This window comes from Pocillopora verrucosa, chromosome 14 (assembly GCF_036669915.1).
Source record: "Pocillopora verrucosa isolate sample1 chromosome 14, ASM3666991v2, whole genome shotgun sequence".
Lineage (NCBI taxonomy): Eukaryota > Metazoa > Cnidaria > Anthozoa > Scleractinia > Pocilloporidae > Pocillopora > Pocillopora verrucosa.
In genome coordinates, this window is record NC_089325.1 from 1195942 (window position 1) to 1210247 (window position 14306).

General features: G+C 37.5%; 2 protein-coding genes across 2 annotated transcripts; one reads left to right on the top strand and one right to left on the bottom strand.

Moving 5' to 3' along the window:
* Positions 1-1592: 1592 nt before the first annotated feature.
* On the top strand, positions 1593-2811 carry LOC136278051 (octapeptide-repeat protein T2-like). The gene is made up of 2 exons (XM_066161239.1): positions 1593-2037; positions 2645-2811. Exons 1-2 carry the CDS (start codon positions 1593-1595, stop codon positions 2809-2811), a joined length of 612 nt encoding a protein of 203 aa, XP_066017336.1.
* Positions 2812-12018: 9207 nt separating this feature from the next.
* Positions 12019-12828, bottom strand: LOC131779608 (uncharacterized). The gene has a single exon (XM_059096175.2). The coding sequence runs from the start codon at positions 12826-12828 to the stop codon at positions 12019-12021; it is 810 nt and encodes a 269-aa protein (XP_058952158.2).
* Between the last annotated feature and the right edge of the window lie 1478 nt (positions 12829-14306).

The following is a 14306-nucleotide window of genomic DNA, read 5'->3' on the forward strand; positions in this document are numbered from 1 at the left end:
AAGTACTAGCCCTGTTACAAAGACATTAACAATTGCCTCGAATCGCAATTTTGAAAGCTGCTTGTCGATTCGTTGTCTTGCTCCTCAGCACATTTTGCGGTTTTTCCATTTTTGCCGCGGGTTTTTTCTTTGCCCTTCGCAACTTTGCACATTAATGTGTCGTCCTCCTCAACGCTCCACTCAGCGATCGAGATAAGCAAAAAAAGAAACGTGCCTGCAATGGGTTACTTTTCTTGGTTAATCTTGATCATCGTCATTGACGCCAGGAGGTTCCGTTGTCCTATTGGTTTGCGGTTTCAGGAGGCAAGCGGATAATCACCTGGCGTGACGCGGTTGTTCGCGAACCTTTATGAACTAAAATCCCGCATTTGATTTTGGGAGGAGTACAACCACTTTGAGCGAATTTATGGGGTATACAGATTTGACCGATTTTCGTCAAATTTCGCCAAAACATCCTAGGAATAATGTCAAACAAAAGTGTCTTGGGAAGTTTTGATATTTAAAATATTTATCCCGTGGCTTCCATTTACGCAACACGACTCGCACATTTTTAGTTATTCCAACTTTAGATGCCAATATCTAGACAACCAATTAGAATATCAAAAAAGCCTATTACACTTTTGTTGACTGACGCCTTGTGAATAGGACTGTGCAGCCAATTAGTTCGTGCTGCAGCATCCCATACGCGATAAATTAAATAGAAGACCCTTCGGTCGTTTCACGCCTTACCGGATCCTGACACTTCCTTAAAAGAAAAGTTGCTTGAAGTCTATTCTTATCGCAAACTGCATTTATGAAGCTTTCTTTGATATATCGTTTGCTAGGATTGTAGTGAAACTGGTGCGCGAACGAATTTTTTCCCGAAGGACACCCGCGAAGGGAAGTGACCTTAAGCTTGTCGCATGCGATTAAGTCGTACCGTATATATCGGCCCTAAACACAAAAATTATACATGACTTTTATATATTGAAGTGAATACTCTGATACATCCTCTTATGTTTTTCTTTATATGCCTGGGAGCCGAGCAAACTGATAACTACCCATATTCTCTCGTTCTCTTTAAAATAGAATTGTTGATCAATTTTTGCTGAGTTGGCTACCATGGCCCGAGATGGAGGATCACAAGGTGAGATAAACTAATTTTCTTCTCTGCTATCCTGAGAAGGTTTCCTATACTTTCAGAATAGAACAGAATTCTGGCTACCCTAACAACTCAACAGGAAATCGTCACTTTTAAATTAAATGTTCTAAAGGAGTCCTTGAAATTGCTTGGAGGTTTATCGCCTATCATGAATTAAAAGCAGTGAACAAGACTGCTATGAATTACACAAAACTCCAGATGAGGGTTTCTGGTGTAGTGAAGTACTGGTGCATTTCATCCCTGAGAAGCAATCAAACTACTGTTTTGTCACTTTTAACATTACTTAAAAATTAATAATCGATGACTTAGATGTCACGCATATCAAAGAATATTGGCACGGAAAGAGGTACTCTCTTTAATGGTTCATGTGCATATTCCAGGGTGAGCTTTATTGTATCTCTAGTGTGAACATTGGTGGTGATATTTTGACAAAGGCCATCATTGAACGGCCATGTTTACGGATTTTGAAGGAAAGATTAAACCACAGAGGCCCAGGGCTAAACAGCTTCGTAAAATGTTGTTGTATATTGAAAGGGAAATAGTTATGGAAGAGGAACTGGAAAGAGGAAGAGAAGAAAAAAGAAAAGGTGAAGAGCAAACGAAAAGAGAGGAACAAATAAAGAGAGGAGAACAAAGAAAGAGAGAAGAACAAAGAAAGAGAAAAGAACAAAGAAAGAGAGAAGAACAAAGAAAGAGAGAAGAACGAAGAAAAAGAGAAGAACGAAGAAAAAGAGAAAGGGAATGGAAAGCGCAACAGGAGAGGGTAAAAAGGTTAGGAAGAAAAAGAGAGAGACGTCAAGAGATGAGAGGCGCGGAGTTAGAGAGAGGAAGAGTGGGCGTAACGGCAAAAGAAAGGACCCGGGATGATATTAACAGAGGAAGAGATAAGAGAAGAGGTAAGTGTAAAACCAAGCATTAAGCAACTGCTGACTGACTGTAAAAGGTCCCATTTCAGTGGCATGTCTAACAAGTTGCTTGGGGCTTCTTTCAAGTGACCCTTAAATGATAAGATTACACACAGCACACAATTGTAGTGAATGTGTAGATGAAGTGTTGTGTTTAATCATATATATCTCTCTCAAATATCTAGAGGAAACACTTTGGTTGAAGGAGACAAATCTTACAGTTTTAATTTGATAGCTATGGCAACATAATCTTGTGAAAGATAGGAGGAGAAAGCATTGTAGGAACGGTCAAAATTCTGGTACAGGTATTTCATAAAGACGAATAATAAATGTATACACGACTGTTGGTGTGTCTGGTGCCAAAAGATTCCCTTTTGTCTAACCCTGACCCAAAAGGTTTTATCGTTTGAGTCTAAGGTGAGGCCAGATGATGCTCACCTGAGGCAGGACTTTTAATTGGGACTTTGTGTTTTTTCCGGCTCTACTCAGAGAGGTTAAATTTAGAGGACATTTTTCTGAAAAACTTCCCTTCCCTCTTATTTAGACTGCAACAACATTGTGCTTGTCTGTAATTTTCTCATTTATATTTTTATTCCAGTTCGGTGTCACAAGTGTAGAGGGTTTGGCCACGTACGTGCCGAATGCATGACGAGACGCGGCTCGGTTGTGCCCCACCAAGAAAAGCAAGCGGCAGATCAAGGAAAAGAAGTGATAGGGAATAACTATCATTTTCACGCCTCTCTTGATTATGTAAGATTTCACTAATAAGTTTAGTCAGTTATCTTACATTGCCAAGAGGTTTATTTTATACTTTAATACTAATAATCAATTAAATAAAAACGTACACGTGATTTATCAGTATTGTAAATTTAATGTATATTGTTTCTTTTTTTATTTTTACGTGAGCTTAATGATCTTGTTTAGGACAGTCGTAATAGTACGTCAATATGATCGAAAGACATTAAATATTTGGAAGAGAAACTTAAAACTTGTCCTTTGCTTCTATAGATTTTTCTTTTGTTACGCCCTACTAAGTGACTCTTGATGTTATGTCAAGCTCTCCATTGGTTCCACAAGTAAACAGACACCATGTTGGAATGAGACGATAGTAGTTCATCCCAAGTCACCAAGGGCTTCTTTTGCACTCAACCCTTTAATTATTCTGTTACAATGTTTTATCTGACGGTGAATAGTACCCGTGTGCCTCTACGTAGATGTTCACTTTGCTTATAACACAAAGATAAATCAATAGTTTGCCGTCAATGTATGCACATGCATCTGTGTATACAGCGACTTCTGGGGAAATTTCTCATTACCTGAAAACATTTTTAACGCTAAACTGACTTAAATTCCAAGGGTTTGAGGAATATGCAGACCTTTTCAACAATCAGCACATCACAGTGGTAAAACATAACACCAAAACTTGCAGACTGATAAACTGATATTTTATAGGGAAGGCTACATTCTCTTTTCCAGCAAAATAATCTCCTCAGACTCAGTGATATTTGTCGAATAATCCCCAGGCTTTGTGCAGGGGATTCTACAGTGTACCAGCTAAAATTATTGACCTCACCCGAGGGTAAGCTTTCATTGAAAGTGGAAATTCTCAAAAAATGAAACAAATTCTGACAATTTATCCAGCGAGTAGAATATACCTTAACATACCGAATCCAATCTTCACCCCAATTTTCTCAATCAACTCTATAAACACGTGGTTAATTGTGACAATTTATCCTACAAGTAGATAATATCACAACTTTTCTATATCCAATCTTTACCCCGATTTGTTCAATTAACTTTAGAAAAACCGAGGTAAATCGCGACAATTCGAGTGGTTAATATCATAACTTGCAATATTCAATCTTTACACCGATTTTCCATTTGTTCAATGAATTCTAGAAAAACGGGATAAGTTCTGACAATTCATCAGGCAAGTGGAATATAACCTTAGTTGTCATGTCAAATCTTTACCCCAATTTTCTTTGTTTTAATGAATTAGTTCTAGAAAAACAGGGTAAACTCTGAGAGTTCATAATACCCTTAGCTCCCATATGCCATCCTTCACTCCGAGTTTCCAATTTTGCCATATCAAATCTTTACCCTTATTTTCCATTTTTTTTTTCGTTTATTAGAGACAAATAAGGTTAAATCTTACAATTAATCCCACATGTAGGATACATTTTCCGTTTCTTGAGTAAATTCTGGAAAAATGGGTTAAAATCTGAGTATTCATCCCTTAAGTGGAATATATCTTAACATGTCACATTCAATCTTTGTCCCGGTTTTTTGCTTTTTTTTTTCCAAGAATTCTGTAAAAAATGGGGTAAAAAAGGGACAATTCATCCTACAAGTGAAACATATCCCAACTTGTTATGTGTAATCTTTACCCGATTTTCCATTATTTTCAGAGAATTCTAAAAAAATAATTCATCTCATAAAAGAATGTATTCTAACGTGCCGAATGAATTTTTCAATGAATTCTGAAAACGGGCTAAATTGTGTCCATTCATCTTAAAACTGAAATAAATTATAACTCGGGACATCCCTAATTTTCCATTTTTTTTCTCTAATTAATTCCAGAAAAAGGGGGTTAATTCTGAGAATTCTTCCCGTAAGTGGAATACGTTTTAAGTTTCCTTATCCAATCTTCAACCCGGTCTTCTATTTTTATTTCAATGAATTCCAGAAAAACGGGGTAAGTTATAAGAGTTTATAGCGTAAGTGGAGTATATCCTAAGTTGTCATATCTTATCTTTATCCCCATTTTCCTTTTTTTAATGAATTAAGTCAAGAAAAAGAGGGTAAACTCTGAGAATCCATGCTAGAAGTTCCCAAATGCCATCTTTGCTCCGATTTTCCATTTTTTTTAGTGAATTCTAGAGAACAAGGGTAAATTCTTAGAATTCATCCCGCAAGTGGAATACAACCTGTACGTTGTCATGTCAAATCTTCCCTGATTTTCCTTTTTTAAATGAATTAATTATACAAAAACGGGGTAAACTCTGAATTTATGCTAATAGCGGATAATTCCCGTAGTTCCCTTATGCCATCTTTACTCTGGTTTTGCAATTTTTTTTCAAGGAATTATAAAAAAACGGGGTGAATTCTAGTAACTCATCCTCCAAGTGGAATATATTCTATTGACCTGCCACATCTAATCTACTTTACCCCGATTTTCCATTTTTTTGGGATGAATTATAGAAAAACGGGGCACATTCTGAAAATGCTTCCCCCAAGTGGAATTTATCATGTTTATACTACTGACTTGCCATATCCTATCTTTACCCGATTTTCCATTTTTTTTTTCAGTAAATTCTAGAAAAACGGGGTACATTCTGAGTATTCACGCTACAACTGGATAATACCCTAAGTTCCCTATGCCATCTTTACCCCTATTTTCCATGACTTTTTTCAGCGGTGAAATTCTACGATTAGCGCTAATCGTTAGCCCCCCAAAATAAAGCGTTACGCAATAACTTAATTGTAATTAGGAGTTTTTTATAACGCCCGCTTTCAGTTATTATCAACGTCCATAGAAATTCAAAACTTAGGCACAACAACGTGCTATATAATATATTCTTCCTCTTTAATTGTAGTTATTCCCCAAAGAAGTCTCAATTAAAGACGAAACGCGTCCGAAATAAACGAGAAGCTTACAACTACAAAAAGTGTTTCTTTGTGCGGCTCGCTAGTCTTAGTTAAAAATTAAAGATAGAAAAAATTACAAATTTTAAAAGAAGTTTATGTTCTTAGTGAATTCTACAAAAGCGGGGTAAATTCTGAGAATTCGTCCTTCAAGTGGAATTGATCCTAGGGTGCCAAATCCAATCTTTAATCCAATTTTCCATTTTTTTTTCAATGAATTCCAGAAAAATGGTATGAATTTTAAGAATTAGTCCCCCAAGTGGCTAATACCCTCAGTTCCCATATGCCATATTCACCCCGATTTTCCATTTGATCGGTGAATTTTAGAAAAACGAGGTAAATTCTGAGCATTCATACTACAAGTGGATAATAGCCGAAGTACCCATACGCTATCTTTACCCCGATTTGTGATTCATTCCAGGACTTCTACTTTTTCTCGACTTTGAAAAGGCCTTCGACACGGTAGAATGGTCTTTTCTTCCAAAAACTTTCAGTTACAATTTTGGGCAATCTGCTATCAACTGGAACAAGCTCTTTTACCATAACACAGAACGCTGCATTCTTAACAACGGTTGGTCTAGCAACTTCTTCAAACTTGAAAGGGGGGTAAGACAAGGCTGCCCTCTCTCTCCGTATCTCTTTATTCTCTGTGTAGAAATACTAGCCGAAACAATACGGCAAAATAAAAACATTAAGGGCATAAAAATAAACGAACAAGAAAAATCAGTCAATACGCGGATGATACTACCCTTATTTTAGATGGATCGCCCGCCTCTCTAACAACTTCCTTACAAATATTAGACATTTTCAGCGAGATTTCTGGTCTCCGATTGAATAGCAAGAAAACTGAAGCTTTGTGGATCGGTGCGAATATTCGAAACGAAACACATCTCAGACCCGACAAAGATTTTAAATGGGTAAAAGATAAGGTTAAGGCTCTAGGCGTATGGCTCTCCACCAACCCCAAAACCACATAGAAGCTAATTACAACGAAAAACTAACCAAAATCAGAAACAGCTTAAGCTGCTGGGAACTGCGCCGTTTAACCTTCACAGGACGAAATCACATGTTTCCGTATTTCTGAAACGTGGCGGAAACATGCAACTCCATGTCTCCGTTATGTTTAACATGCACAAAAAGTGGTCCGGTTCCGTTGTATACGCAGCAACGGAAACGCGAGAAAACGTCACGAAACCGGTAACGGAAACACAGGTTATCCGTCGTGTTTCCAGAACGGTTTAACATGTTTCTGCCACGTTTCCGTTTACGGATTCTTGCAATTTCGTCCTGTGCTTAATTACTAGGAAAAATTACAATTTTAAAAAGCTTTATTGCCTCTCAACTGGTTTACATCCTGTCCCCTCTGCCGTCCAACCACAGCGCTCTAGCAGAAATAAATAATATGTTCTTCAATTTTGTATGGGATGGCAAGGGAGACAAGGTAAAGCACGACATAATGATCAACGACTACAAGAACGGAGGGTTGAGGATGATTGATATCAAAATTTTCAACAAAGCTCTTAAATCAAGTTGGGTAAAAAAATATCTAGATCCGGAAAATCAAGGAAAATGGAAACTTTTGTTTGACTATGAATTACAAAATCTAGGTGGTGTCGAATTTTTTCGTACCAACCTTAATAAACAAGATCTGTTAAAAAATATAAAAACTGCAGAGACCTTTACTTCAGAAATACTCCACATCTGGTCAGAAATCTCACTTGAAACTAATGTCTCCTCCATTGATCAGCTAAAGGCGCAAAGTCTATGGCATAACTCTCTTATACGTGTCGGTAACAAACCTGTATACTATCGTTCATGGTCTGTAAAGGGAGTTAAAACAGTGGGCCATTTGATGAATGATGCGAATAGTTTCCTATCTTTCTCTGATTTTAAAGAGCTTTACGACATTAAAACAAACTTCCTTACTTTTCAAGGCATCTTATCAGCTGTTAAGGCCTTACAAAAAAGTAATGAAGCTAACTTCAACAGCTGTAATACTGCATACGAAACAACCTTCGACACCTTCCTAAAGACGACAAAACCAAAACGACTAACATATAAAATTCTGACGAGCAACAGAACGCATGCTCGAAACACCAGATAATGTCGACTGGAAGGCAGTTTACAGAACTCCTTTTCTATGCACAAAAATCACAAAATTGATTGTTTTTCAATTTAAGCTACTGCACAGAAGACTAGCCACCAACATTTTTCTTACCAAGGTAAACCTCAGGGACAATTAGCAGTGCACTTTTTGTAAAAGTGATAAAGAGACTCTCATCCACCTATTTTGGACTTGTGATATATCCAACCGTTTCTGGCAAGGTCTTAAACAATGGACAATTAACCTTGGAGAACCTTTCGTGGAAATTTTCAATCTATCGCCATTTATAGTACTAGGGCTTAAGCCACACAAAAACAAGAAACTAAACTTCCTTTTTTTGGTCGCTAGATATTTTGTATGGATATGCAGAATGCGCAACATCTCTCCGGAAATAAAAACTTCCCCCTCTTCTTCTAACATTATAATGCAGAAATCATTATTATAAAGAAAAACCATGCTTAAAACATGCACAACACGCATTTACTTAGTGTTTTCTTTAATTCTGTTTACATATAATTTGATGTTTGTATCCTTTTTTCCTGCACTTTTTTGTTTTCTTTTAAACTACCTTCTTTTCTATAAATTGTGAGTAGTGCACTCTGGCTGTAAACGTTTTTTTGTTTTTTTCTTTTCTTTTCTTTTAATATATAGTTATTTGTTTAGTCGCTCTTCAACCAGTATTGTTTTAAATATTGTATTGCACTGTAACGTACGTATTTGTAAAAAACAAAAAACGTAAGTAATGTAGCTATAGATGTAACTGTACTGTAAGTTATTTTCCGTAGCCGTGATGTAAGTAATATAGCTGTAATTAAAGTAATATAGTTGTTTTTGTATTAAAAAATAAATAAAAAATAAATAAAAAATAAATAAAAAATAAATAAAAAATAAATAAAAAATAAATAAAAAATAAATGAAAAATAAATAAAAAATAAATAAAAAAATAAATAAATAATAAATAATAAATAAATAAAAAATAAATAAAAAATAAATAAAAATATTGTGACAGTCAGATTTAAAAAAAAAATCTTTACCCCGATTTTCCATTTTTTTCAACAAGTTCTAGAAAAACAGGGTAAAATCTAAGAATTCATCCTCCAAATTGAATAGATCCCAAGTTGCCATATCCAATCTTCAACCCGATTCTTCATTTTTTTTCAATGAATTCTAGAGAAACGGGATTAATTCTGCGAATTCATCGGCAAGTGGCTAACACGTTAAGTTCTCATATGCCATCTTTACCCCGATTTACCATTTGATCGGTGAATTCGAGAAAAACGGGGTAAATTCTGAGCATTCATGTTACAAGTGAATAATACCCGAAGTTCCCATATGCTATCTTTACCCCGAATTTCCATTTTTTTTTTCAGTGAATTTGGCAAAAAACGGGGTAAAATCTGAGAATTCATGCTCCAAATAAAAAGGATCCCAAGTTACCATATCCAATCTTTAACCGATTTTCCATTTTTTTCAACGAATTCTAGAAAAACGGGATAAATTCTACGAATTCATCCGCAAGTGGCCAACACGCTAAGTTCCCATGTACCATCTTTACTCAGATTTTCCATTTGATCAGCGAATTCTAGAAAAACGGGGTAAATTCTGTGAAATTCATTCTTTAGGTGGAATATATCCTACTGACTTGCCATAGCCAACTTTACCCCGATTTTCGATTGGATCATTGTGTGAATTTGTCATAAACGGGGTAAATTATGACAAATCCACCCAAACGTGCAATAAATCCAACAATGATCTAGAAACAGTACTAAAAAAAGAACAGCTAAAATCAGCGGGACCGCAATAAAATCGCATCACAATCTACTACTTCAAATTTTTACGGAGGGCTTAGTGCAATACAGCAAAAACCTTCAATATTCAAAATAAACGACCAAAGGCCAAACTTCTGTGATTCAAGGAAGACTTCGTGATGCGACGCAGACAAATTATCACAACTTTGACCTCTCAGTCGATCTCACCTCCGGCAGATCAGCGAAGCGTCAAAAATATATAATTTCATGCCGACGAACCATAATCTATGATCTTCAACTATTAAACAAAATAAAACAATTGTGATATGACGCCGCATAGTGCCTTTGTCTTAGCTTGTGTGTAAAATGTTGTCAATGGAGTCGCAAGTCGAACAACGAGGACAGTAAATAAAGCAAGACTGCAAATAAAGCGTGAACAATAACGCATGTTTTGGTCGAAAGTCGCTTTGTTATTTACGTAGCAAGTTATTCTTCCACGTTTAGGCTATAACAACGATGCGATCACACGGCGCTAACGAAGGAACGATAGAACTTCAAAGAAAATAATGTGAGAGGCCAATGATCCGGTTCGCAGTGATCATGCAAACAGCATGTTTTCCTGAGATCAGTTACCGGAAAATACTGGTCAAATTTTCCACTTATCCCGACCCCCTCGAATAAGTACTTTTGCTTGAAGACATAACTACAACGGAGTCTCAGATCGATAGATCACAGGATATGATTGGCCACTCTATCACATTACGTCAGAGGACATATCTGCAATGAGAAGACATAAGTGCAACGGTACATCCCCACGTCCCAGTCCTACTTTTGTACCGTTGCCTCCTCCATTGCTAAAATGCTGTAGTCACCATCAAGATCCTGCATAGGCTCTAAGGGTACAGAAATTCCACAGCCAACTTCACAAACCTGTTTTAACCAAATGTCTGCTGCCAAATCTAGGTCAAACAAATTGAACATAGTAAGGTCCTTTCCTGGAAAAACCTATTGCATTATTCATTGCACAAAGTCCACAGAATGAGCTGTACCCTTGAACTTGCATACACTCCTGACTGCCATTGTTGCTACTTAGGCGCACTTGGCTCTGTACATCTTTATTTGCATGCTTGTCAATATCTTTAAAAAGTACCTCAAGTTACTTCTTTCTGTGGCATTATCTTGAGAAGGATTTATGGCTGCAAAAAACCCTTCAAGGGCATTACAAACTTGACCAGTTCACTGCAATAAGAATCAATGTTCTCTAGATGTTGCTGACACTTGTCCTTCAACTCAGCTAGCTTCCATAGCATTCCTTGATTGCTTCCTGGCATGAACAGCAATGATGTGGATGGCTCACCAAGGGTGACTTCATGGGTTTTCAGACTTCCTTGGGGTGTACTGCATCTGTTGGATCCAACATCAACATTTACATCATTTGTATGGTCAAGCAGATCATCCTTATTGAACACTGGCTCATCAACACCGACTTGGGTGCTGGGTCTTTTGATACTGCCTTTATCATGGCATGAAGTACTAGCCTCAGTTGTACGGCTACTTAACAGAGGGGTTTCCTTTGGAGCTGTCTGAGATGTTTTCATTATACTATCATCAGATGGTACAATGCAACCATCTATTGTTACACAGAAGAGCCCACAGTTAACAGCCATCTGAAGCACTAGATTCTGGCAGCAGGGATGAAAGCATGGAGTTTCTTTTTGCTCTCCAACGCATGACAAGCAGTCAGAGTGTTCCTCGTAACTGGTGAGATGACTTAGAATTGACTTTCCCAGGTTTTGCTTTCTGTCTCTCTCCCAAAAGATTGTACCATAGAGAAAGTACTGAAAACCCGAAGCCTGTAAAGTTTGAAGGCCAGTTACAAACTTCTGGTGAAACACAGCTTCTTCTTCCTCTCTGTCAGAAAACGACGATACCATGGAAAGGAGTCCATAATCCAGAACCTGACAATAACTCTTCAACAAATCATCAATACTTCTATGGTGAGCCACTTTCCTCAACCTTAGACTTCGATTATACATCTCCTTACGCACAGTTAGGCCAAACTCTGAAATGAAATTGTGCATATTCAGCAAAGATAACTTGGGGGGTGTTTCATAAAGGGGAAGTTCACACTGCTTTTCCTTGAACAAAACCATCTGGCCACCAAAAAATGGATTTAACTACTAATTGCTCTCCACATTCTATCTCCACCTTGAACATTCCTCCAGGACGCACCTCTTTGATGACCCCCAGAACATTCAAGGGCTGAAAGGGGTCCGGCTTTGAACAACACAACCCTTCTGAACGTGGATTTTGGAAGAGAACTTCGTCTCCCACCTTAAATTCCCGCTCTTTAGCCCTCTTAAGAGCCCATTTGTGATTCTTTTGAATGGTGTGTTCTGTTGCTTCAAGGACATCCACCATCTTAGATTTGTATTCTTCACTCAAGTTGAAGAGGTATTTCGTGATGCTCTCTACCTAGAATTCTGCCTCTAAATCCACTGATTGAAGTGGGATATTGCTGGGACTGTGAGAAGGTGGAGAATGTGAATTTCCTTGCACCATCTTTTTAACAGCTGCTGACAGCTGCTTTGCTGAAACACCCAATGAGAACAATAATATGGTCTCAGAAGAAATTTGCAGGATGGCCGCTGTTATCTCTTCCAATTTAGATTTATCCATGGAAATGCTTTCCCCATGTCTCTCAAGTTCAATGAAATCTTCTGATGAAAATTCATAATCCTCAAGGCAACCATCTTCAATACTTTCTGTCCACATACTATCATCTGGGATGATGTAGTCCACCAAGCAGGAAGGCTCACGGTTCATATATATTCGAAAAGGCACATCATTAATTGTGCTGTGCCACTTGCAATTCAAAAGGTCTGCAATAGCAGAGAGTAGTAAAGGCCAGACATTGGCCTGAAGATCTCTAGGCAACTGTTGTAAAAACCTTGCAAGTAACCTTTTGACTTGCTTGTTGAGATTTTCTATCTGGCCTTGAGACTGTGGGTGGTGTGGCCTACCATGAACCATGCAAACTGCAAATTCTTTGCAAAGTTTTTGCACTACCTCTCCAATGAATTCACCGCCATTATCTGACTGAATTACAGTAGGTGACCCTTCCTTGATGAACAAGGCCTTCCGAACGGCATACACTTCTTCTGCAGACTTTGTTTTTAACGGGAACAGCCAACAAAACTTCGAGAAACAGCACTTGACTGTTAGAATGTAACGGTAGCTCCAACAATTATTCTGCATAAAACTACGGTGCTTCTTTGGGGCCATGTCAATAAGGTCACACTGTAGTCTGGAATGGGGGCGAAAAGATCTAATGGGGACAGGAGGGGGAAGCACTCGCATTGGCAAGGGGTTGTTGATCTGACATGTTGAGCATCGAGCCAAGAAGGCCCTAATAAGGTTGAAAATACCCTTAAATACATATTTTTGATTGAATAGCCTACTCAAGGCATTCACCCCTCCAGGGAGGCAAGTATCCTCTCCAAGGACACCTTTAATGTAGTGTAAACTGCTTCATACACCATTTACAGCCTCTCTGTAGAGAAGTTGCTTTGTAGTCTTAAGCTCTCCTTGAACATAACTGTTGACCAAAACAACAAGGATGCCATATTTGTCGCGTACAATCTTACCTTCTTGGTCAAGTTTTAGTGTGTAGACTGGTCTTTTCAGGCTACGTCGTTCAAAAAATCGTCTTTTATACTGATTAAAGAAAGCATTTAAGTTTTCATTCTTCTCTGAAGAAATACCATCTTTTGGGAAAGATTTATATCCTGGAGTACAATACAAAACTGCCAGTTTTTCATAAAAATATTTCTGGCATCCATTGACGCTACAATCTGCTAAATAAAATATAGTATTTGTGAATAAGTAATAGTTATAGAAGATTGCTACCTTTAACATACGTTTATTGATTAACCCTTTACACCCTAACATCAGACTGAGTATGCATATTCTCCATACTGTTCTCTATACATTTCCTGAAGCCCTGACAAAGAGAGTTTTTATAAAAATGAAGAGCTTTATAAATTGTTGGTCATTTCCTTTATTCTCATGAACTCAATGTTTGATTCAGGGGTGATATTGTAAGGAGAAATTAGAAGCTGGTCACTCTTAGGGGTTAAAGGGTTAAGATTTTTTCCTTCCATAACGGGTAAAACAGATCCTATTTAATGGTTCAGAGATGACCTTTCTACAAGCAACTGGAATTGATGCAATGGAAGATATTACTGCATGCTCAGTATATTGTTGCACAAAAGTATTTAAAAGTTTCCTGTTTCTGAATTTCAGTAGTGGATAACTGTTGTATTCCAGAACTGTTATTTTCCAGCCCCTCTCAGCTGTTCTCAGTTTCTCAGCAGGAGTTAACTATTGTATTCCAGCACTGTTAATTTCCAGCCCCACACAGCTGTTCTCAGTTTATCAGCAGGATTTACTGTTGTATTCCAGCACTGTTAATTTCCAGCTCCACACAGTTGTTCTGAGATTACTAGCAAGGAATAAATATTCTTTTCCAGTACTTACTTGTATTTTCAGTTGCATACTATTCTTCCCACATTTCTTAATAAATGATGTAAATGCGTGACTTTTAAACTTGCGTGACATTTGTGTTACAGTTGGCCTTTGTGCCATTTGATTCCTTCAGATAGTCTTTCTCTCCCGCTTTCACTATTCACTGTACATGTTCGGCATTCATCCAAAGTTAATTTATAAAGTTTGATTTCAAGCCACCGGCGTATAGGGACTGA

Bases quoted from the DNA above. Each gene is read 5' to 3' on its own strand.
- LOC136278051 (XM_066161239.1), top strand. From the start codon at position 1,593: ATGTTTACGGATTTTGAAGGAAAGATTAAACCACAGAGGCCCAGGGCT. The intron at 2,038-2,644 runs GTAAGTGTAAAA...TTTTTATTCCAG, and splicing joins AGGAAGAGATAAGAGAAGAG to TTCGGTGTCACAAGTGTAGA.
- LOC131779608 (XM_059096175.2), bottom strand. From the start codon at position 12,828: ATGGCCCCAAAGAAGCACCGTAGTTTTATGCAGAATAATTGTTGGAGC.